This window comes from Sapajus apella, unplaced genomic scaffold, assembly GCF_009761245.1.
Source record: "Sapajus apella isolate SASKATOON/1434 unplaced genomic scaffold, GSC_monkey_1.0 scaffold141, whole genome shotgun sequence".
NCBI lineage: Eukaryota > Metazoa > Chordata > Mammalia > Primates > Cebidae > Sapajus > Sapajus apella.
Window position 1 is genome coordinate 60441 of NW_022437081.1, and position 23726 is coordinate 84166.

Below are 23726 nucleotides of genomic sequence, written 5' to 3' on the forward strand. Positions count from 1 at the left end.
TCCCCACACAGCCAGGTTTAAGAATCACTGACCCGGTCATAACAGATTTAAAGGTGGTCCCCACCCGCTCCAGTTACTCCAAGACTGAAGGAGGAGAAGCGCTCACTTGGATCACGACCCGGGGTTCGCCCCACCCAACACCCTGGGACTAAGAAGCGCTTAAACAGGAAACGGGAGCCTTTCCAAAACAGCTTGAGGCTGATTGGAAACCAGGAAGAGTCCCAGCCCCTCCCACGTCAGCATCCCTGTAGGCGCACAGCGCGGCGGGCGACGTGTGGCTTGCCGGGAGACGTAGTCCTCAGTGCAGCCCCGCGCCTGCGCCCTGGGCAGTTGCCGGTGAGCTTGGGAGAACCGTGGGCGCTGAGGCGGTGAGTCCCGGAGCGGCCAGAGGGCGTGGCCGTTCCCTGGGGTACGGGTGCGGGCGCGGGTAGCGGGGCACCTTTCCCTGGCCGGTGCCATCCCAACTGGGTGATTCCAGCTGTGTCCCGGGCGGCGGGAGTCGGGAGGACTGGTGGGCGGCGGGCCCCTATCCAGCCAGGGTCTCCTCCGCCACTCCCTGCGACCCGACCGGGCCTTCCCGGGAGTCCTCCCTAGCTGGGAACTCCCCTCCAGGCGGCTGGACTTCGTCGCCCAAGACCAAACAGAGGCCGTTGCCCGAGACGCTAGCATCCGATTTTGTACCAGCTTTTAGACTTTTCAGGGACGTGTCACTCTTGCCGTTCCTCGACTGCTCTCTTCACACACATCGCTTTCCTTATAGGCCCTATGAGGGTGGATTCTCTATGAGAAGGTTTGGAGAGAAATCACTGCTGCCATAGTGAAATGAACGTTTCTCTGGTAAGGGTCCATCAAATGAAACCCGGAGGGTCAGTTCCCTGGTAGACGTGGTGGAAGGTTTTGGGTCAGTCAGGGAAGGGCTGGCCAGCTGTGAGGCTGGAGCGGATTAACGGGTGGGTCCAGATCCAAAAACAGCACAGTTCCTGGATGCCCTCCAGCAACGGTTAGGTGCCTAAACTCTGGGAAATAGAGGCTCCCTAGAAATGACTCCTGACAAGCAATAAATTTTAATTGAGTGCTTCCTCTGTGCCAGGCACGCTGCTAATTGCTTTTCATGCAATTGGATCCATGCTGAACATTTTATGAAGTACATGCTATGATTATCTTCATGTTACAGAGGCACTGGATGTCAGGGTCACACAGCTAGCAGGTTATCATATCTAAATCGATCTGCTAAAGTCAGCCTACCATCATGGTAAAGGGGGATAAGAGGACAGAGTGCTGATTTGGTTTGACTGGGTAGGAAGAGAGTCATGAGTATTTTTTTCCCCTTGAATCCTCTCTAGAGAAGAGGGCAACTACAGCAGCTGTCTCAGCAAATGCAGAGAGAGAGGACCCATGGCACATTGGCAGATAAAGATCTTGAGACCTGTAGAAACATGTGTGTGACTATCTCTGTGACTGCAAAGACTACACTAAGAACATTTTGATGTTTTTAGACCTTTTGATTGCTGGAGAATGTAGATTTTGACCTAATCACCAGTTCCCTCTGGCATTTTCCATGTGACCTTACACAAGTTGCTCGATCTCCCTAAGCCTCAAACCTCAATTCCCTCATCTGTATCCAGGGGATAATACTAGTACCTAGTTCCTAAGCTTGGGTGAGCGTTAATTGACTAATCTATGTAGAATGCTTAGAACAGTAACTGGCACATAGCATGAACTTAATAAATATCCTTTTGTTAGGAATGCATAACAAATTCCTAATGGCCTCCCTATTGCAGTGTATTTCTCACATAGGAGATCCTCCTGGAATGCTATGGTGGAGGGGAGTGGGGAAGGAATGGCATGGGGTTGCTGGGGGAATTGCACAGACTTCAGGAGGACAAGAATGAGAGATGGACAATTTGCTGCCTTTGCAAACCATGGCTCTACCTAAGTTCACTTTGATTGAAGGCTTTTAGCAGGTACTTAAAGCTAGATGGACTTTCAAAGATTTGTTGGAAGTATTAGTATTCCTTCTCCATTTCTATTGAGATCTACATATATTGAGAAACACATGACAGTTGGAATTAAATTGGGATGGGATTAAATGCCAACAGATTTATAAGGGTTCATTTTTTAATAAATTCAGGGTCCTTAGCCTGGGATCATGGAATTCTAAAGCAGATCTTTAGACCTTTAGCAGTGATGTCTATTAAGCATTTGAAATTTAGCTAATATTACTGAGAAACTAAATTTTTGACTAAACTTAAAGTGTCATATGGGGCTGTTGGCTACCATATTGGACAGCAAGCACAGTTCTACAAGGTCCATAGATGAGCTTTGAGATTTTTATAAACTTTTGAAACTAGATGGAGAATAGTACGTATGTGTATTTTTCTAGGAAGTGAGTCTGATTCATCAGATTCTCAAAACCAAGAGAAATATCATGAACCACTTTAGGTCTTTGGTAAAAAAGAAGTTAATGAAGGTAAGTAAGCCCTCTTGTGACCACTCCTGTTTCTCGTTTCTCATTTTATTCGGTCCTCAGCTGTAGGTGGCTCCCTCCCACCGCAACAATTTCGGAGAGAAGCAAATCGGAATCTGATAAGTGAGGCTCCAGATAAACTGTAAACTGCTGGAAGTGGGAGATGGCTGTGGCCTTGGGTTGTGCAATCCAGGCATCCTTGAATCAAGGCTCTGTGTTTCAAGAGTATGATACTGACTGTGAAGTCTTCCGTCAGCGCTTCAGGCAGTTCCAGTACAGAGAAGCAGCTGGGCCTCATGAAGCATTTAACAAACTCTGGGAGCTTTGCTGTCAATGGCTGAAGCCAAAGATGCGCTCTAAGGAACAAATCCTGGAGCTGCTAGTGTTGGAGCAATTCCTAACTATCTTGCCCACAGAGATAGAGACCTGGGTGAGGGAGCACTGCCCAGAGAATAGAGAAAGAGTTGTGTCACTCATAGAAGACTTACAGAGAGAACTTGAGATACCAGAGCAGCAGGTAAGAAAAGAATATAGGATCTTTGTGATTGGTCCTCAGGAAGTAGCTGAGGCAGCTGAGAGTAGACCACACATTTGTCTCTGTGTCATTCCCCAGCCTCAAGATTTCTCCAGAGTCCTTTTCCTTTTTCTCTTCTGCTGAAGTCAGCAAATGAGTCAGTGCTTTTAACTCTATCAGACTTAATTGCCTTTCTATAACAAATGGTTTATAATGTCCACTTTCCTATGCACAAATGAAATTCATAGACAACATAATCTACCCACATAAATCAACTCAAAACATTAGTAAATTGCTCCATGGCCTGAAGGCCAGTTCTAGCCGTAGTCTGTTTCTCTGTACTCTGTACATAAGCCATAGCCTGTTTCTCTGTACTCTGTACATAATGGTTTTTACCTTGTTAAAAGGTCATTGGAAAAAGAACAGGAAGAAGGAGAAGAACTGACAGTGAATGTGGCCCACAGACCCTAAAATATTTACTATTTGGATAAAGTTTGCCAAACCTGAGTCAAGTCTAGAAGGAATATAAAGGAAAAGAAACATAGTTTGTTATAAACTGATAGGGATTTGTGCACATATATGCCTGGGCCTGACCAAATGTCATGAAGTTATCAGATGCTTAAATCTATGCTTAGAATCACTGTGAATGGAACAGCCAGAAATTCAGACTGATACAGCTCAAGTACTACGAACAGTGTTGCTGCTCATCATGTGATTTTCCAAAGTGGCATACGACTCTTGGTAAATCTGAACAATAAGCAGTGTAGTCTTTGCTTTTCACAGTACTGTATTCCTAGAAAATTTTATTTGTGCTGAAACTATGCAAAACAAAGCAAACGATTGTACTTATTTGACCAACAGGGTGGAGTTCTTGACACGTTCTTTTTACTCACATGAATGTTTGAGTGGGACATTCCACACTTGGTAGAGACCTGGAACAATTCTGCGTTATACGTTATGTTCCATTAAATTCTGATAACTACCACCTGTCAGCATATTCAAAACTCCCCATGGGTGCAGTGGCACTATCTGCCATTCAGAATGACTGTGCAAAGCCTCTTTTCAGAAGTTCCATGACTGAGAGAGGGCAGTATCTTTGGGAAAAGGGAGCAGGATCTTCCAGAGGGGCATCAGGGATGTTCCAGTCTTGTCTATGGGGGTTCGCTGCAGGAGCTGTTAGCTTCAGGGCTCCTGAACAGTAGTCTTCTGAGGCTTTCTGTCTCCCTAGGGTACTTGGGTTGGTGGTTACCCTTCCTTTCTCTGTCTCCTTGGTTTTGTTTACTATATAAGATTTTATCTTCATGTGGTCTAGACATTTGCTGCCGAATACAGTCACTTCTAGTCATGTACAGCTCTTGAGCACTTGAAATATGGCCAATGCAAATTGAGATCTGCTGTAAGTATGAAATACACACCACATGCAGAAGACTTGGTATGAAAAAAGTAGGTGAAATATCTCACTAATAATTGTTCATATTAATTACATGTTGAAATGCTGATTGTTTGCATTGGATTAATACGTACTATTAAAATTGGCCTTTTTAAAAAATTTATTCATATGGCCAGTAGAAAATTTAAAATTACATGCATGATTCTCATACAATTCTACCGGGCACTGCTGGTCTAGACTTGAGAGTGATGGTTCTGGCATTTCCTCCAGGTTGATATGCATGACATGCTCTTGGAAGAACTGGCACCAGTGGGAACAGCACACATACCACCAACCATGCACCTAGAGTCACCTGCACTCCAGGTAATGGCACCTGCCCAGGAGGCCCCAGTAGCAGAGGCATGGATTCCACAGGCAGGGCCACAGGAGCTGAACTACGGTGCTGCTGGAGAATGTCAGCCCTTTCTAGACCCTGGTAAGGCAAGGGATTTCTCTCCTTTCGTTTCTGTTTTGAGAGTTCAGGAACTCTCAAGGGTTGGGGTTGGGTTAGAAATACTAATTACTTAATGGAAATGGACCACTCAAAGAAGAAGAAGAAATCTCTCTGCGAATAGTAGGTAACAAAGCACTTTGGATAGAATCCTGGGATTAGGAATCCTTTAAGCTAATGACCCTGATAAGGAGTCTTTTGATCAAGAATATTACATAGGAAAACTATGGGAGTTTGGATTCTGGATAAGGAATAATTTCTCAGCCCAATTTTAATCAACAGGAGCTGTGATGTTGTGGGCCTCAAGGGCCTCAGTTGCTTTTATGACATCAGAGCCTTATTCAAACTTAATACTTTAGTAATATAGTCTCTTTAGATCCTGTAAGATCAACCGCTTACCACAGTCTAAAGGAAATATCTGCCTCATTAAATAAAAACCTGTTACATATTACAGTGTTTCTCAAACTGTAGTAAGCAGACCATTCACAGCATGAACACCAAGGGTGCATGTTTAGCAAGCTCTGCAGGTGAGTGCTACACGCACTAAAGTTTGAGAACCACTGGCCCGGACACCACAGGGGTTAGTTCTAGAAGGAGAAAGTCCAAGTGGAGAAAGGCAGCAGGATCACGTAGTCCGGGTGCTCCTATATTTTATTCCCCACTGAGATGTTCTTACCCAGTGTTCCCTGTACCTCTTCTACCCCTCGCATTAAAGCTTTGGCCCAGCTGTGGCCAGAATCCTCTCCCCTCACTCCTCCAGGCAGTTTTAACATGTTGGCACATTCAAGAGCCTATTAAATACTGAGACCACAGAAGACACATAAAAATGAAAATAAGTTGAGAGTTATCCAAGTTATATATGATCCATCCATAACTAGCTCAGTGCTCCCTTTCCACATCATGTTACTAGCCTGCTGTTGACTGGAAGCCTTACCAATAACATCAGTGGTCCATTAACACATATTTTGTATGTTATATGTGTCATATACTATATTCTTATGGTAAGTAAGCTAGAGAAAAGAAAACATTATTAAGAAAATCATAAGGAAGAGAATATATTTACTATTCATTAAGTGGAAGTGGATCATTATAAAGGTCTTCATCCTCATCGTCTTCACATTGAGTAGGCTAAGGAGGAAGAGGAAGAGGAGAGGTTAATCTTGCTGTCTCAGGGGTGGCAGAGGTGGAAGAAAATCTGCTTGTAAGTGTATTTGTGCAGTTCAAACACATGTTGTTCAATGGTCAACTGTGTATTCTAGATAAAAGTCCCTTATTAGACATATGATCTGCCAATATCTTCTCCCATTTCACTTTCTTGATAGTGTCCTTTGTAATACAAAAGATTTTTTCATTTTGATGAAATCAAATGTAATTGTTTTTTCTTTTGTTGTTTGTGCTTTTGATGTCTTATCTAAGTAACCATTGCCTAATCCAAGGTCACAAAAATTTTCCCCTATGTTTTCACCTAACAGTTTTATAATTTTAGCTCTTACATCTAAGAGTTTGATCTAATTTTCATTAACTTTTATATAAGTTAATGAGATAGAGATCCAAATAATATTTTTTTTTCTCATGTGGACATCCAGGTGTCTCAGCATTATTTGTTGAAAAGGCTATTCCTTTTATATTGAATATCCTTGAAATCCTTTTCAAAATCAGTTGACCACAGGTATATGGTTTTATTGCTGGATTCTCATTTCTATTTTGTTGATCTACATGTCTATTTTTATGGAAGTACTGCACTGTCTTTGTCCATTTGTGTTACTATCAAGGAATAACTGAGGCTTGGGTAGTTTGTTAAGTAAAGAGATCTAATTGACTCACAGTTCTGCAGGCTGTACAAGAAGCATAGTGCCTGCATCTGATTCTGGTGAGGGCTTCAGGAAGCTTCCACGCATGGCAGAAGGCAAAGGGGAGCTGGCATGTGCAGGCCGTATAGCGAGAGGAGACGAGAGGAGGGAGGTGCCAGGCTCTTTTTAACAGTCAGTTCTCATGGGAATTAGTATAGCACGTGAGAATTTTATTTCTTACATTCCAACCTAGATACCTTTCATTTCTTTTTGTTTTCTTAGTTGCTCTGCCTAGAACCTCCAGTACAATGTCAAATACAAGTGACCGGAGTGGGCATCGAGTCTTGTTCCTGATCTCAGAGGAACTGTGTTTAGTCTTTCACCATTACTTATGATGTTAGCTGAAGGTCTTTCCTAGATTCTTTTTATCAGGATGAGAAAGTTTCTTTCTATTCCTAATTTGAGTATTTTTATCAGGAAACTGATCAATTTTGTCAAATGTTTTTTTTCTTCATTTATTGAGATGATCATGTGATATTTTGTTACTTGTCATTCTATTGTAATGGGGTATTACCTTAATTTTTGAATGCTAAATCAATTTTGCATTCCTGGGATAAACACCACTTGGTTTTGATGCACGATTCTTATTATATGTTGCTGGATTCAGTTTGCTAGTATTTTCTTGAAGATTTTTACATCCATATTCATAGGAGATTTTTTTTTTTTTTTTTTTTTTTTTTTTTTTTTGAGACGGAGTTTCGCTCGTTACCCAGGCTGGAGGGCAATGGCGCGATCTCGGCTCACCGCAACCTCCGCCTCCTGGGTTCAGGCAACTCTCCTGCCTCAGCCTCCTGAGTAGCTGGGATTACAGGCACACGCCACCATGCCCAGCTGAATTTTTGTATTTTTAGTAGAGACGGGGTTTCACCATGTTGACCAGGATGGTCTCGATCTCTTGACCTCATGATCCACCCGCCTCGGCCTCCCAAAGTGCTGGGATTACAGGCTTGAGCCACCGCGCCCGGCCCTCATAGGAGATTTTGTTGTGTAGTTTCCTTTTCTGGTCCTGCCTTCATATAGCTTTGTTATCAGGGTAATAACTGCCTCATAGAATGAGTTAGGAATCCTTTCCTCCTCTTCTATTTTTTGGAAGTATTTGTGAAGAATTGCTATCTTTTTCTTTTGTCACTTGTGCTTTAGATGTCATATTTAAGAAACCATTGTCTAATCCAAGATCACGAAGATTTATACCTATGCTTCCTTCTAAGAATGTTATGAATTTATCTCTTACCTTTAGGTCATTGATGTATTTTGAATGAATTTTTGTTATGTGATATGACATGGGAGATCAACATCGTTCTTGTGCATGTGGCTATTCAGTTGTGCCAGCACCATTTGTTGAGGAGACTATTCTTTCTTGAATGTTTTTGGTACTTTTATCGAAAATCAATTCACTGTACGTGTAAAGGCTTATTTCTAGACTCCCAATTCTATTGTATTAACATATATTTGTTTCCTAATGCCAGTAAAGTGATTTGGAAAGTATTCCATTTTCTTCTGTTTTTCAGGAGGAGATTATGTAGACTTGGTTTTGCTTTTTTAAATATTTGACAGAATTCACCAGTGAAGCCATCGGTGCTTTGGCCTTTTGTGGGTGGGTGAGGAGGGGGGTGTGTATTACTAATTAAGTCTCTTTACTTGTTATAGGCCTATTCAGATTTTCTATTTCTTCTTGAGTCACTTTGATTACTGTGTATTTCTAGTAATTTGTCCATTTTAATTTTATTTATCTAACTTATTTTCATACAATTTGTTCATAGTATTCCTTTATAATCATTTCTATTTCTCTCTCTCTCTCTCTCTCTCTCTCTCTCTCTCTCTTTGGCCGGTCATCCAGGCCAGAGTACAGTGGCATGATCTCAGTTCACTGCAACCTCAACCTTAGGTGATCCTCCCACCTCAGCCTCCCAGGTAGCTGGGACTACAGGCATACAGCACCACTCCTGGCTATTTTTTGTGGAAACAAAGTTTTGCCATGTTGCCCAGGCCGATCTTGCACTCCTGGGTTCAAGCAGTCTGCTTACCTCAGCCTCCTGAAGTGCTGGGATTAAAGGTGTGAGCCACTGTACTGATCCCTCCTTTTTATTTCTGTAAGTTTAATAGTAATACCCCCACCTTTGTTTTCGATTGTAGTTATTTGAATTTTCTCTCCTCTTCTCTTGGCCAGTCTCTCAAGGATTATTAACTTTGTTGATGTTTTTAAATAACCAACCTTGATTTCAATGCCTTCCTCTGCTGTTTTACAATTTGCTATTTCATTAAATTCTATTCTAATCTTTGTTGTTTCCTTCTTTCTGGTTGTTTATGGTTTACTTTGCTCCTTTCACAGTACTGTAACTTGGAAGAATAGGTAATTAGTTTGAGTTTTTCTTCCTTTTTAATATAGGCATTCAGAGTTATAAATTTTCTTCTAAGCAGTATGTTAAATATATCCTTTATATTTTGTATGCAGTATGTTTATTTTCATTTATCCCAAAATATTTCTAATTTCCCTTTTGACATCTTTGATTGGTAACTTAGGAGTGTGTTGTATAATTTTCACATATTTTTGAAGGTTCCAAATTTCTTTGTTATTTATTTCTAATTTCATTCCATTTTTGTAGAAAAATATACCCTATAATTGTGATCTTTTTAAATTTCAGAGCACTTGTGTTATGCTGTAGCATCTTGTCTGTACTAGAGAACTTTCTATGTGCACTTGTGAAGAATGTATAGAATGCTGTTGTTGGGTGGATTGTTCTATGAATATCTGTTATGTTTAGTTGGATTATATTATTTTCTACATCTTGTATTGTTGATCTTCTGCCTAGATTTTCTATCTAATAGTGCAAGGAGTTATTGAAGTGTCTCACTACTGTTGTTGAATTATCTAGTTCTTGTACTATTTTTGTCAGGTTTTGTTTTATATATTTCAGTACACAGTAATTAGGTGCACACATGATTATAATTGTTATATCTTCCTGATGGATTGATATTTTTATCATTATAAAATGATCCTGTATATCTTAGTAACAGGTTTTTTGTTTGTTTGTTTTAATGTCTATTTTGACTGGCTGTCTTGTGGTTGCTACTTGTATGATATATCTTTTTCCATCCCTTTACATTCAATCTGTTTGTATCTTTGAATCTAAAGTGTACCTCTTATACACAGTGTATAGGTGGATCTTTTCTTTTCAATCCACTCAGACCTTCTGTGCTTTTATATGGAATGATTTAATCTATTTACATTTAATTTTATTTTTGATGCGGTTGGATTTATATCTGCCACTTTGCTTTTTGTTTTCCATATGACTCAAGTCATTTTTGTTCCGCTATCCCTCTTTTACTTCTTTCTTTTTCATTAAGTAAATATTTCTCATGTAATATTTTACTTTAATAATTTTATTATTTTTAAGTTATTTCTTTAGTGGTTTCTCTAGGATTTACCAACTACATCTTATCATTGGTTTTAGAGTTATACTAACTTAATGCCAGTGAGATATAGAAACGTTTCTCCTATGTAGCTCTATTCCCTTTTCCTTTCTTTGTGATATTACTATCATATCTGTTACATCAAAAATGTTTTTTTTCCCCATTTATTTTATTGCATTTTAGGTTTTGGGGTACATGTGAAGAACATGCAAGATTGTTGCATAGGTATACACGTCACAGTGTGATTTGCTGCCTTCCTCCCCATCACCTACCTCTGGCATCTCTCCCCTTGCTATCTCTCCCCAGCTCCCCACCCCCCACCGTCCCTCCCCTATTTCCCCCCAACTGACCCCAGTGTGTAGTGCTCCCCTCCCTGTGTCCGTGTGTTCTCATTGTTCAACACCCGCCTATGAGTGAGAACATGCGGTATTTCATCTTCTGCTCTTCTGTCAGTTTGCTGGGAATGATGGTTTCCAGGTTCATCCATGTCCCTACAAAGGACACAAACTCATCGTTTTTGATGGTTGCATAATATTCCATGGTGTATATGTGCCACATTTTCCCTGTCCAGTCTATCGTCGATGGGCATTTGGGTAGGTTCCAGGTCTTTGCTATTGTAAACAGTGCTGCAATGAACATTCGTGTGTGCGTGTCCTTATAGTAGAACGATTTATAATCCTTTGGATATATACCCAGTAATGGGATTGCTGGGTCAAATGGAAGTTCTATTTCTAGGTCCTTGAGGAATCACCACACTGTCTTCCACAATGGTTGAACTAATTTACACTCCCACCAGCAGTGTAAAAGTGTTCCTATTTCTCCACATCCTCTCCAGCATCTGTTGTCTCCAGATTTTTTAATGATCGCCATTCTAACTGGCGTGAGATGGTATCTCAATGTAGTTTTGATTTGCATTTCTCTGATGACCAGTGATGATGAGCATTTTTTCATATGTTTGTTGGCCTCATGAATATCTTCTTTTGTAAAGTGTCTGTTCATATCCTTTGCCCACTTTTGAATGGGCTTGTTAGTTTTTTTCTTGTAAATCTGTTTTAGTTCTTTGTAAATTTTGGATATCAGCCCTTTGTCAGATGGGTAAACGGCAAAAATTTTTTCCCATTCTGTTGGTTGCCGATTCACTCTAATGACTGTTTCTTTTGCTGTGCAGAAGCTGTGGAGTTTGATTAGGTCCCATTCGTCTATTTTGGCTTCTGTTGTCAATGCTTTTGGTGTTTTGGTCATGAAGTCCTTGCCTACGCCTATGTCCTGAATGGCTTTGCCTATTTTTTCTTCTAGGGTTTTTATGGTGTTATGTCTTATGTTTAAGTCTTTAATCCAACTGGAGTTAATTTTAGTGTAAGGTGTCAGGAAGGGGTCCAGTTTCTGCTTTCTGCACATGGCTAGCCAGTTTTCCCAACACCATTTATTAAACGGGGAATCCTTTCCCCATTGCTTATTTTTGTCTGGTTTGTCAAAGATCGGATGGTTGTAGATATGTTGTGTTGCCTCCGAGACCTCTGTTCTGTTCCATTGGTCTATTTCTCTGTTTTGGTACCAGTACCATGCTGTTTTGATTACTGTAGCATTGTAGTATAGTTTGAAGTCCAGTAGTGTGATGCCTCCCGCTTTGTTCTTTTTGCTTAGAATTGACTTGGCTATGCGGGCTCTCTTTTGGTTCCATATGAAGTTTAAGGTGTTTTTTTCCAGTTCTGTGAAGAAGGTCATTGGTAGCTTGATGGGGATAGCATTGAATCTGTAAATTACTTTGGGCAGTATGGCCATTTTCACGATATTGATTCTTCCTAACAATGAACATGGAATGTTTCTCCACCTGTTTGTGTCCTCTCTTATTTCGTTGAGCAGTGGCTCATAGTTCTCCTTGAAAAGGTCCTTTACGTTCCTTGTTAGTTGTATTCCTAGGTATTTTATTATCTTTGTGGCAATTGTGAATGGAAGTTTGTTCTTGATTTGGCTCTCTTTAAGTCTGTTATTGGTGTATAGGAATGCATGTGATTTTTGCACATTGATTTCATATCCTGAGACTTTGCTGAAGTTGCATATCAGTTTCAGGAGATTTGGGGCTGAGACAATGGGTTCTTCTAGATATACAATCATGTCGTCTGCAAATAGAGACAATTTGACTTCCTCCTTTCCTATTTGAATACTCTTTATTTCTTTTTCTTGCCTGATTGCTCTGGCTAAGAACTTCTAGTACTATATTGAATAGGAGTGGTGAGAGAGGGCATCCTTGTCTAGTGCCAGATTTCAAGGGGAATGCTTCCAGTTTTTGCCCATTCAGTATGATATTGGCTGTTGGTTTGTCGTAAATAGCTTTTATTATTTTGAGATACATTCCATCAATCCTAACTTGTTGAGGGTTTTTAGCATAAAGGGCTGTTGAATTTTGTCAAAGGCCTTCTCTGCATCAATTGAGATAATCATGTGGTTTTTGTCTTTGGTTCTGTTTATGTGGTGAATTACGTTTATAGACTTGCGTATGTTGAACCAGCCTTGCATCCCTGGGATGAAGCCTACTTGATCATGGTGGATAAGCTTTTTGATGTGCTGTTGCAGTCGGCTTGTCAGTATTTTATTGAAGATTTTTGCATCTATGTTCATCATGGATATTGGCCTGAAGTTTTCTTGTCTTGTTGAGTCTCTGCCGGGTTTTGGAATCAGGATGATGTTGGTCTCATAAAATGATTTGGGAAGGATTCCCTCTTTTTGTATTATTTGGAATAGTTTCAGAAGGAATGGTACCAGCTCCTCTTTGTATGTCTGGCATAATTCAGCTGTGAACCTGTCTGGCCCTGGGCTTTTTTTGGGTGGTAAGCTCTTAATTGCTGCCTCAACTTCAGACCTTGTTATGGGTCTGTTCAGGGTTTCGGCTTCTTCCTGGTTTAGGCTTGGGAGGAGGCAAGTGTCCAGGAATTTATCAATTTCTTCCAGGTTTACTAGTTTATGTGCATAGAGTTGTTTGTAATAATCTCTGATGATGGTTTGAATTTCTGAGGAATCTGTGGTGATATCCCCTTTATCAGTTTTTATTGCATCAATTTGGCTATTCTCTCTTTTCTTTTTTATTGATCTGGCTAGTGGTCTATTTTGTTGATCTTTTCAAAAAACCAGCTCCTGGATTTATTGATTTTTTGAAGGGTTTTTTTCTGTCTCTATCTCTTTCAGTTCTGCTCTGACTTAGCTATTTCTTGTCTTCTGCTAGGTTTTGAGTTTTTTTGATCTTGCTCCTCTAGCTCTTTCAATTTTGACAATAGGGTGTCAATTTTAGATCTCTCCTTGCTTCTCATGTGGGCACTTATTGCTATATATTTTCCTCTAGAGACTGTTTTAAATGTGTCCCAGAGATTCTGGTATGTTGTGTCTTCATTCTTGTTGGTTTTGAAGAACATCTTTATTTCTGCCTTCATTTCATTGTTTATCCATTCAACATTCAAGAGCTAGTTATTCAGTTTCCATGAAGCTGTGTGGTTCTGAGTTAGTTTTTGAATTCTGAGTTCTAACTTGATTGCACTGTGGTCTGAGAGACTGTTTGCTATGATTTCTGTTCTTTTGCATTTGCCGAGGAGTGATTTACTCCCAATTATGTGGTCAATTTTAGAGTAGGTGTGATGTGGTGCCAAGAAGAATGTATATTCTTTGGATTTGGGGTGAAGAGTTGTGTAAATGTCTATTAGGTTTGCTTGATCCAGGTCTGAGTTCAAGTCCTGGATATCCTAGTTAATTTTCTGTCTGGTTGATCTGTCTAATATTGACAATGGAGTGTTAAAGTCTCCCACTAAAGTTGTGTGGGAATCTAAGTCTCTTTGTAAGTCATTAAGAACTTGCCTTACGTATCTGGGTGCTCCTGTATTGGGTGCATATATATTTAGGATTGTTAGCTCTTCTTGTTGCATTGATCCTTTTACCATTATGTAATGTCCTTCTTTGTCTCTTTTGATCTTTGTTGCTTTAAAGTCTATTTTATCAGAGATGAGAATTGCAACTCCTGCTTTTTTTTGCTCTCCATTTGCTTGGTAAATCTTCCTCCATCCCTTTATTTTGAGCCTTTGTGTATCCTTTGCATGTGAGATGGGTTTCCTGGAAACAGCACACCGATGGGTTTTGGCTTTTTATCCACTTTGCCAGTCTGTGTCTTTTGATTGGGGCATTTAGTCCATTTACATTTAGGGTTAATATTGTTATGTGTGAATTTGATACTGCCATTTTGGTGTGATCTGGCTGTTTTGCCCATTAGTTGATGCAGATTCTTCATTGTGTTGATGCTCTTTACCATTTGGCATGTTTTTGGAGTGACTGGTACTGGTTGTTCCTTTATATGTGTAGGGCCTCTTTCAGGAGCTCTTGTAAAGCAGGCCTGGTGGTGACGAAATCTCTGAGTACTTGCTTGTTTGCAAAGGGTTTTATTTTTCCTTCACTTATGAAGCTTAGTTTGGCTGGATATGAGATTCTGGGTTGAAAGTTCTTTTCTTTAAGGATGTTGAATATTGGCCCCCACTCTCTTCTGGCTTGTAGGGTTTCTGCTGAGAGATCTGCTGTGAGTCTGATGGGCTTCCCTTTGAGGGTAACCCGACCTTTCTCTCTGGCTGCCCTTAGTATTTTCTCCTTCATTTCAACCCTGGTGAATCTGACAATTATCTGCCTTGGAGTTGCTCTTTGTGAGGAAGACCTTTGTGGTATTCTCTGTATTTCCTGGACTTGAATATTGGCCTGCCTTGCTAGGTTGGGGAAGTTTTCCTGGATAATGTCCTGAAGAGTATTTTCCAGCTTGGATTCATTCTCTTCATCGCATTCAGGTACAGCTTTCAAACGTAGATTAGGTCTTTTCACATAGTCCCACATTTCTTGGAGACTTTGTTCATTCCTTTTCACCCTTTTTTCTCTATTCTTGCCTTCTTGTTTGATTTCATTGAGTTGATCTTCGACCTCTGATATCCTTTCTTCTGCTTGGTCAATTCGGCTGTTGAAACTTGTGCATGCTTCGCGAAGTTCTCGTGTTGTGTTTTTCAGCTCCATCAATTCACTTATATTCCTTTCTAATTTGTCCATTCTCATTAGCATTTCGTCAAATCTTTTTTCAAGGTTCTTAGTTTCTTTGCATTGGGTTAGAACATATTCTTTTAGTTCACAGAAGTTTCTTACTACCCACCTTCTAAAGTCTGATTCTGTCGTTTCATCACACTCGTTCTCCATTCAACCTTGTTTCCTTGCTGGTGAGGAGTTGTGATCCCTTGTAGGAGAAGAGGTGCTCTGGTTTCGGGTGTTTTCATCCTTTTTGCGCTGGTTTCTTCCCATCTTTATGGATTTATCTACCTGTCGTCTTTGTAGTTGCTGACTTTCAGATTGGGTCCCTGAGTGGACGTTTTGTTTGTTGATGATGAAGTTATTTCTGTTTCTTAGTTTTCCTTCTAACTGTCTGGCCCCTCTGCCGTAGGACTGCTGAGGTGCACTCTAGACCCTGCTTGCCTGGGAATCACTTGCAGTAGCTGCAGAACAGTAAGGGTTGCTACCAGTTTCTTCTTCTGCTATCTTTGTCCCAGAAGGATACCCGCCAAATGTCAGTCTGATCTCTCCTTTATGAGGTGACTCTTTGGATATATGGGGGTCAGGGAGCTGCTTGAGGAGACAGTCTTCCCTTTATAGGAGGAGCTCAGGTGCTGAGCTGTGAGCTCTGTTGTTCATTCAGAGCTACTGGGCAGGTACGTTTAGATCTGCTGCAGCAGAACTCATAAACTGCTTTTTGTTGCCAGGTGCTCTGTCCCAGGGAGTTAGAGCTTTATTTATGAGTTTCTGTTGTGCTGCTGCCTTTGTTTTTTCCAGGGCTGCCCTGCCCAGCAAGGAGGCAGCCTGGTCACTGTCTGCCTGCAGAGGCTTTCCTGAGCTGCTGTCGGCTCGGCCCAGCTGCCATGTAAACTTCCCTGCAGTCTCATTTATATGGGTGTAGTTAGAACTGCCTTGGCAATGGTTGCCCACCTCTGTATTGGCTGACTCTCTCTGTAATGGCAGGTTACCTTGGCAACGGCGGGTTGCCTTGGCAATGGCAGGCAGCCTCAGCAATGGCGGGTTGCCTTGGCAACGGCAGGCTGCTTCTAGTGGTGGAGTGCGTTGGTAATGACGGTGGCCACTCCCCCACAGAGCTGGACCGTCGCAGGTTCAGCTGCGCTTGCTGTGAAACTCTCAATCCAGAGAGTTTCTGATTGCTATTCTTTTGTGGGGGTGGGACCAGCCGTGCCTGATCACCTGGCTCCCTGCCTCAGAGCCTTTTTTTTTCTTTTTTAGTTGAACAGTCGACTCTATCCCAGTCGCCTGTTGAAAGGGCACCGGGATCTGTGTGACTTCCCGTGCGGCAACTCGCTGCACCGGCTTAAACAGCGGTGCTGAGATTCATGGCGCTTTTTTTGCCTAGGAATCTCCTGGCCTGGCTCCCTGTTCAGTCCCCTCTTTAATCAGATGAATGGGCGACTTCCCAGGTCTCCAATCATCAGCCAAAATGGCACCCGGACCAGTGTATTTTGTACGGAGAACCACCGGCGGGGCGCTGACAAAGCAGCCGCGCACGGCAAAGCAGCCGTGCTGACCAAAAGAACTGTGCCAGCCAAAACAGCTGCGCTGGCGACTCATGGGGCTCCTCCGCCTGGGAATCTCCTGGTTCATGGGCAATAAAAATGCGGCATCCACTCACCCTCTGCACTTTCATTGGGAGCTGCAACTCTGAGCTGTTCCTAAACGGCCATCTTGGATCTTCCTTGCTAATTTAAGACTCTTAAGAAGCTGAAAGAAGAAGGGAAAATAAATATACATTATAACTTTTGTTATATTAACATTTTTTATAATTTCTGGTTTTCTTCATTTATTCCTGTGGATTTGAGTTATCAACTAGAGTCATTTCTTTAGCCCCATACAGTTTGCTGTTACACACCTCATTTCTGCTGTTACTGGGAAATATATTACATTTCTATATGTTGTATGCCCAATAATACACTATATACATATTTTATACAGTTGTATTTTAAATCTTTTAACAAAGGAAAGAAGCAGTAATTTTCATTTATACTGTCTTTTCTAATTACGTAATTATTTTTACTTATGCTGCTTTGTCATGTGGATTCAAATTACCATACATTTAGGTTATAAGTCAGTATTTTGTACCTAAGCCTTTGCTACTCTCTCCTATTCCAAGTTTCAACTGAAACTCCATCTTTTATTTCACAGCAGCTTTCTTTTGATCTATGACTTTCAATTTTATTTTACCTGTTTCATATTACCTTGTAATTTCACTCTTAGCTTTGAAATCGAAATGAAAAAAAAAAATAGTGAATTTAAACAGCACTTTATTTGTAATTCATCTTTTGTTTCTTAATCTTGAAAAGAATTTTTTTTTTTTTTATGAAAAAGTAACACAAGGTATTTTAGTTCACTTCCTCTGTCTTGAATATAATGTTCTAGAGTTTAAATTTTCCTTCAGATTAACATTAGTCAAACTAAATTCCTAGTGTCATTTTAATAATACTAATATTTAAACATCAGCCTACATTTAGATATCACATTAGTAATTTACAGCTCACATTTCATTGAAGACCAGTAAACTTGACCAGAGGTAAAGGAGGAAAAGAACAGGCTTAGAAAAGAGGATGTAAACAATACCAGCTGTCAATGAGGAGAGGGATGGTCAGACAAGGGGAAAGTGAGTGGTTAGAAACATCACCTGATTGTCCTTAGATTGACACTTTGAAATACTATTTGGTAGTCATTTTGGCTAATAGTCATTTTCACCTGTATAAGTCATTTGGGCTAATTTTAAGAGAAGCCACTTCTAGACTTCAGCTGAAACAAACATAAATACTGATTTTGCTAATAGTCATTTGGGCTAATTTTAAGAGAATCCACTTCAGTTGAAACAAACATAAATACTGCATTTGATAGTTTCAACCCAGTTCAATTTTCATTTAAATTCAAAAGACTCCACTGGAATTGTTCCAGTAAACACTTTAACTCCTACTTTAAGCTCTCTCTCTCTTTGTTTGGCACTCAATAGCAGTGTTCCCCAGTACTAATATGGCAAAACTTTACGAAATTTACTTTATATTTTAGCTTGAACCTAAGCAAATCTAGTATCAAAATAGATGCTGACATGATTTAGTGCATTGATTTCAGCACAGAATTTATTCACTCACCTTCCAGATAGAGAATAGCTTTGAATTGAACACAGCCTCGTTTTCATTTTGCTTTTAACTTTTAAAGAAAAGATTATTGTAAGAGACTCAGGTGAAGTAATAGTAATGGAGAAGTAGATACTAAGAGGCTATGTGTCCAAGAAATCAGCCTAAATTTTGGAAAAACCTTTGATGAGCCAAACTGTAATGCTTCTCATCTTTCTTCTGGCCAGGATATCCATTACCAAAGCTTGATGTGAACTTCTCATTGGAGAATAGAGAAGAGCCATGGGTGAAGGAATTACAGGATTCTAAAGAAATGAAACAATTACTTGATTCCAAGATAGGTAAGTAATTGTTCTTTGATATACTACGGGAAGAAAAAAAATAAAAATTCAACCTAAATAAAAATAAAGAGTTTGGAATTCTATTTAGGAATTTATATGTTCCTACTACTGGTTTAATATAACTCTTCATTTTCCTTCACTTTCTTTTCTCCATGGAACACAATATCAAATGCAGTTTCTATTTCTTCTCTCAGGTTTTGAGATGGGGATAGAAAATGAAGAAGATGCTTCAAAACAGAAAAAAATGGACACTATGTATCCATTTATTGTAACTTTAGAGGGGAATGCTCTTCAGGGTCCCATTTTGCAAAAAGACTATGTACAGTTAGAAAATCAATGGGAAAGTCCCCCAGAGGATTTACAGACAGATTTAGCAAAACTGGTAGATGAGCAGAACCCCACTCTGGGACAGACACCTGAGAACTCCAACTTGGAAGAACCTCTCAATCCTAAACCCCATAAGAAAAAGAGCCCAGGAGAGAAACCTCACCGATGTCCTCAGTGTGGAAAGTGTTTTGCTCGGAAGTCACAACTTACTGGACATCAGAGAATTCATTCAGGAGAAGAACCTCACAAATGCCCTGAATGTGGCAAAAGATTCCTTCGTAGTTCAGACCTCTATAGACACCAACGACTTCATACAGGGGAGAGACCCTATGAATGCACTGTATGTAAAAAGCGATTCACTCGGCGCTCACATCTTATAGGGCACCAGAGAACCCATTCTGAAGAAGAAACATATAAATGTCTTGAGTGTGGGAAAAGTTTTTGTCATGGATCAAGTCTTAAAAGACATCTGAAAACTCATACAGGTGAAAAACCTCATAGATGTCATAATTGTGGGAAAAGTTTTAGTCGACTGACAGCTCTTACTTTGCACCAGAGAACACATACTGAAGAGAGACCTTTTAAATGTAATTATTGTGGGAAAAGTTTTAGACAGAGACCAAGCCTCGTTATTCATTTAAGAATCCACACAGGGGAGAAGCCATACAAGTGTACTCATTGTTCTAAAAGCTTCAGACAGAGAGCAGGCCTTATTATGCACCAGGTCACTCACTTTAGAGGACTTCTTTAAGAATTGCTAAGGGAAACAGGTCCTACACAAATTGACACTAACTCAAAAAAATCTTAAACCGCAGCAGACTGTTTGTCTTGGAAGCTTTTATTTGAGCCTTTGAGCTTATAAGAACATAGAACAGCATTTTGTTTTTGTTTTTGTTTTTTTGCTATTTTTAAAACCCATTTTCCAAGATATATGAATTCTAGAGTATTTATCTAACTCTTGTGATTTTTCTTAGATTTGATTTCTTCTGTCTGCACAACTCTTCTTTTTTTATTATAATGAAAAATTTTGTGTTCCAAGACAACTGTATTATAGGTGTAAACATAAAGCATATAAATTATGACAATCCTTTTAGAGGTAGAGTCAACATAGTGGATAAACATGTCTATCAGACATATTGATTATAGCAGTACTATAGTTATTCTGCTGTCAGTATTAAAGATGATTATATTCATTCAAAGCTTTAGATGTGTCTCATGTGACAAGAAAGGAGACAATGAATTTTGTCAAACAATAAAAATGTGTCAGGAACACAAGGATGAAGGCGATGTCATTTGCCTGGTAAGAACTGGGTTACTTCCACTGAAATTTTTTATGTTTAAGGAAATTAAGATTTTAACCTTTACTTGTGAATTTTGCAGTTTGCTAGTATGCTCAGTCAGCAGTTTGTGCAGAGTACTAATTTGGTAATTTATTTTATTCACAGAATAAGCTGTATGTCTGGAACAATCCATTTGGCAATTGAAATTGTACAAGCAGAATCTAATTTAATTTAGATTGACTGAAGAACCAGTGTTTTTTGCTCTCCTTTGGTATTTCACTCTCCTTTGGTATTCAATCATGTGTCTTTCAGTACTTTTTAAAATTTTACCTGTTCTTTAATTCAGCGTCTCACTACGTATGCGTCATAGAATACTTAGTTCTGTTAGATATTCTGCAAATATGTGTGGGAATTGCTTCCTGCTGTTTCGCCTTCTTAGATTGATAGTGCACATCAGCATATGAGAATCTCTGAGAGATCCTCTAGAAAAGAGAGAAAAAGCACCTCTTTTGGCTGAATGTTTTATTCGACCCAGAAACTTTTTCATATACCCAATAATAACCTACAGAACTAATATTCTGCGAATATCTCTTGGAACACACTGCCTTAAACAGATATTTCTATAGCTATCAGTATAGTTATGTTGCTCCCAAGCCTAGTTATCTCCAGTTGTTTTAAGGGTGTTATGAAAAATTCTTTAAATATATATGAATATGTGTAACACACACAGAGACACACACACACATACACACACATGCTACCTTAAGGGGGTGAGGGTCACTAATTTGGATAATTTTTAAGTTGCCTAGTGATTCTCAGCATTCTTGAATTTTACTTATATTTACACACACACATACACACACACACACACACATATCACTTTAAGAAGGTGAGGATCACTAATTCAGATAATTTATAAGTTGCCCAGTGATTCTCAACCTCTTTGAGTTTTACTTACAATTACACACACACACACACACACACACACACACACACACACACACACACACTGCTACTTCTGTAAATGTTCTCATGTAATCATGGTGACAGCTCAAATTCCTGAAGCAAGGGAAGACTTCTAATTGTCAGTTAAAGCTGTTAAAACATGAAAATATTCATTGAGCCTAGTTCCTTGTTATAAAATACAGGAAACAGAACATTCAAGCATTTTCCCTTTATGAAGATATTCAGTTGCCCTTTCCTTAAACTGCAGTTAGGGAAAGTATATCTCTTCTGTTCCATTGAAGTTCTTGAAAGTGATATAAGTACTTTGGGGGGTATCTACTATGTGCCTAACTAGTGCTGTTCTAGGCTTAGTGGAAGCTAGTAAAGAAATATAATTAATGGGTCATGCTCATAAAGATTTTATAATATTTTTAGTTAAACAAAAGTTGGGAAACAGGTAGTGAACAATGCAAGAGAGTTTGTAATTAAGTGCCAATTATACCAATTGCTAGACCCAGGATGTATCTTTAGTTCTTGTCATCCAGGTCCCTGTATGATGCTGCTATAAGTCTGGGGCTCAAATAGATATCCCAGTAGCAATAAACATGTAATATGGAGGAGTCTGAATGTAGAGATGAAAAATACAGAATGTAATGGCTTCTCTTTTCTCTCTTGTGGAATTGCATTCAAACCAGAACAGTGCCTTAGAATGGATGTGCCCAACTGCTCTGTATTTATGCAATATTTTAATAAAGCGGAAATGTATATGCTCTTCCTGCTTCACTTGCACTAATTAATTATTCGAACAACTTAGAGCTTCTTTCCCTGAACAGTGGCAACAAGCATGGCAGTTGACTCCTGTCCTCATCCCAAGTTGGAATCACTTTTCTCTCTGCAATCATGGCACTGTGATTATGCATCATTTTTAGCATTTAATACAGTCTATTTTGGGCAAGTAGGGTTAGTTGCAATCGTAATATGAATTGCATCCTCCCTCTTATTTATAGCAAATATACTTGACTAGATTTTTACGAGGTAGAGAATGTCTAATATTCATCTCTTTGTTACAGTGCCCTATATAAAATAATTTAAAAATATTTGTGGCATTGAATCAAGAAACACATGAAACAGTTTTTGGAAACAGATAACGTATTTAGAACATTGCGTGGATAATTATACTTCTATGTCTAATTGTACTTTGAGCATTTCAAAAAGATAAGGGCAAAATACAGTACCTACCTCCTAGCTATTATAAAGGGGAAAATGTAGTACCTACCTCAAATGTACTATGAAGATTAAATGAAATATATTTTGGTCTGCCCCTACACACTGTAAGCTTTCAATAAATATCCCCCATATTATATTTTCATTATTTGTAGTTTAACGATAAAAGCATTTAAAGCTATAGATTTTCTTCTCTGTATGGCTTTGGACGTATATCATAGCTTTTATATGCAGTGTTCTTATTTATATTTCAAAATTATTTGTTGTTTTCATTATAATTCCTCTTTGACTTAAGAGATGTACAATGTTGCCATTTTCCTCTTAATTTTGGTTTTGCTACATTGTGATTAGAGAACAAGTTTCATTCTATTTCTGCCTTTAAAGCTCCTTTAAGTTTTTTTTTGTTTTTTTTGTTTTTTTTTTTTTTTGAGACGGAGTTTCGCTCTTGTTACCCAGGCTGGAGTGCAATGGCGCGATCTCGGCTCACCGCAACCTCCGCCTCCTGGGTTCAGGCAATTCTCCTGCCTCAGCCTCCTGAGTAGCTGGGACTACAGGCACGCGCCACCATGCCCAGCTAATTTTTTGTAGTTTTAGTAGAGACGGGGTTTCACCATGTTGACCAGGATGGTCTCGATCTCTTGACCTCGTGATCCACCCGCCTCGGCCTCCCAAAGTGCTGGGATTACAGGCTTGAGCCACCGCGCCCGGCCTAAGTTTTTTTTTAAGACCTACATTTGGTGAAACTTGTTAAGTATCCTAAAACCTTAGAAAATAAGGGCTCTATTTATAGGGTGCAAATTTAGATTACAGTCTTGGACCCCTCAATTACCTTAACGCCTTTAGGCATATTCTTGCTGTTTGTGAAGGGTCAGAGACATCGAGATTGAATTGCTTCCCATTCTGCCTCCCTGTTCCTTTGTATTCCCCCTTCCCTTGGTAATAGTTTTTTCCACCATCTTTGGTCTGTTCTGTGGATGTTACATAGCAATTGTTAGTAGCTGCCTCGGCATTGAGACAGGCAGTAAAAACAACAGGCTAAAGGACCTAGGGGAGACCTAGACTCTCAAACCAGGCTGAAGAATGCTCTCCTTCAGGATCCCATAGTTTTTGTCATTCTGAAAGCATAGAGAACCTGTACAGGGCACTTTGAGGTTTTTCCAACTGTGACCCTCCTGAATTCACAGGGATTGTTTCATAATGTACGGAGGATGTTGTCTAGGCTAAAATCCAGGGAAATAGGGAATACACAGGGGACTCAGTCCCCAAGGCTCACCATGAGGTAGGGGAAGAGAGTCATTACACTTTGTCCTCTT

At 39.8% G+C, this 23726-nt stretch overlaps 1 protein-coding gene across 3 annotated transcripts; it reads left to right on the plus strand.

Annotated features, from left to right (window-relative positions):
- Positions 1-272: 272 nt before the first annotated feature.
- On the plus strand, positions 273-21961 carry ZNF449 (zinc finger protein 449). Of its 3 annotated transcripts, XR_004264470.1 has the most exons (7): positions 273-368; positions 761-837; positions 2531-2984; positions 4642-4846; positions 18524-18637; positions 18832-20264; positions 20410-21961. XR_004264470.1 is itself a non-coding variant. In XM_032264011.1 (6 exons), exons 3-6 carry the CDS (start codon positions 2631-2633, stop codon positions 19713-19715), a joined length of 1557 nt encoding a protein of 518 aa, XP_032119902.1. In that variant the 5' UTR covers positions 273-368; positions 761-837; positions 2531-2630; the 3' UTR covers positions 19716-21961. The 3 variants fall into 3 exon arrangements, 2 of the variants coding, with proteins under 2 accessions (XP_032119902.1, XP_032119903.1); XM_032264011.1 differs by having other exon boundaries at positions 18832-21961; XM_032264012.1 differs by lacking the exon at positions 761-837 and having other exon boundaries at positions 299-368; positions 18832-21961.
- Positions 21962-23726: the final 1765 nt, after the last annotated feature.

Coding starts and splice junctions, on each gene's coding strand:
- ZNF449 (XM_032264011.1), top strand. CDS start 2,631: ATGGCTGTGGCCTTGGGTTGTGCAATCCAGGCATCCTTGAATCAAGGC. Junction 2,985..4,641: donor TTGAGATACCAGAGCAGCAG/GTAAGAAAAGAA, acceptor CATTTCCTCCAG/GTTGATATGCATGACATGCT. Junction 4,847..18,523: donor TCAGCCCTTTCTAGACCCTG/GTAAGGCAAGGG, acceptor TCTTCTGGCCAG/GATATCCATTACCAAAGCTT.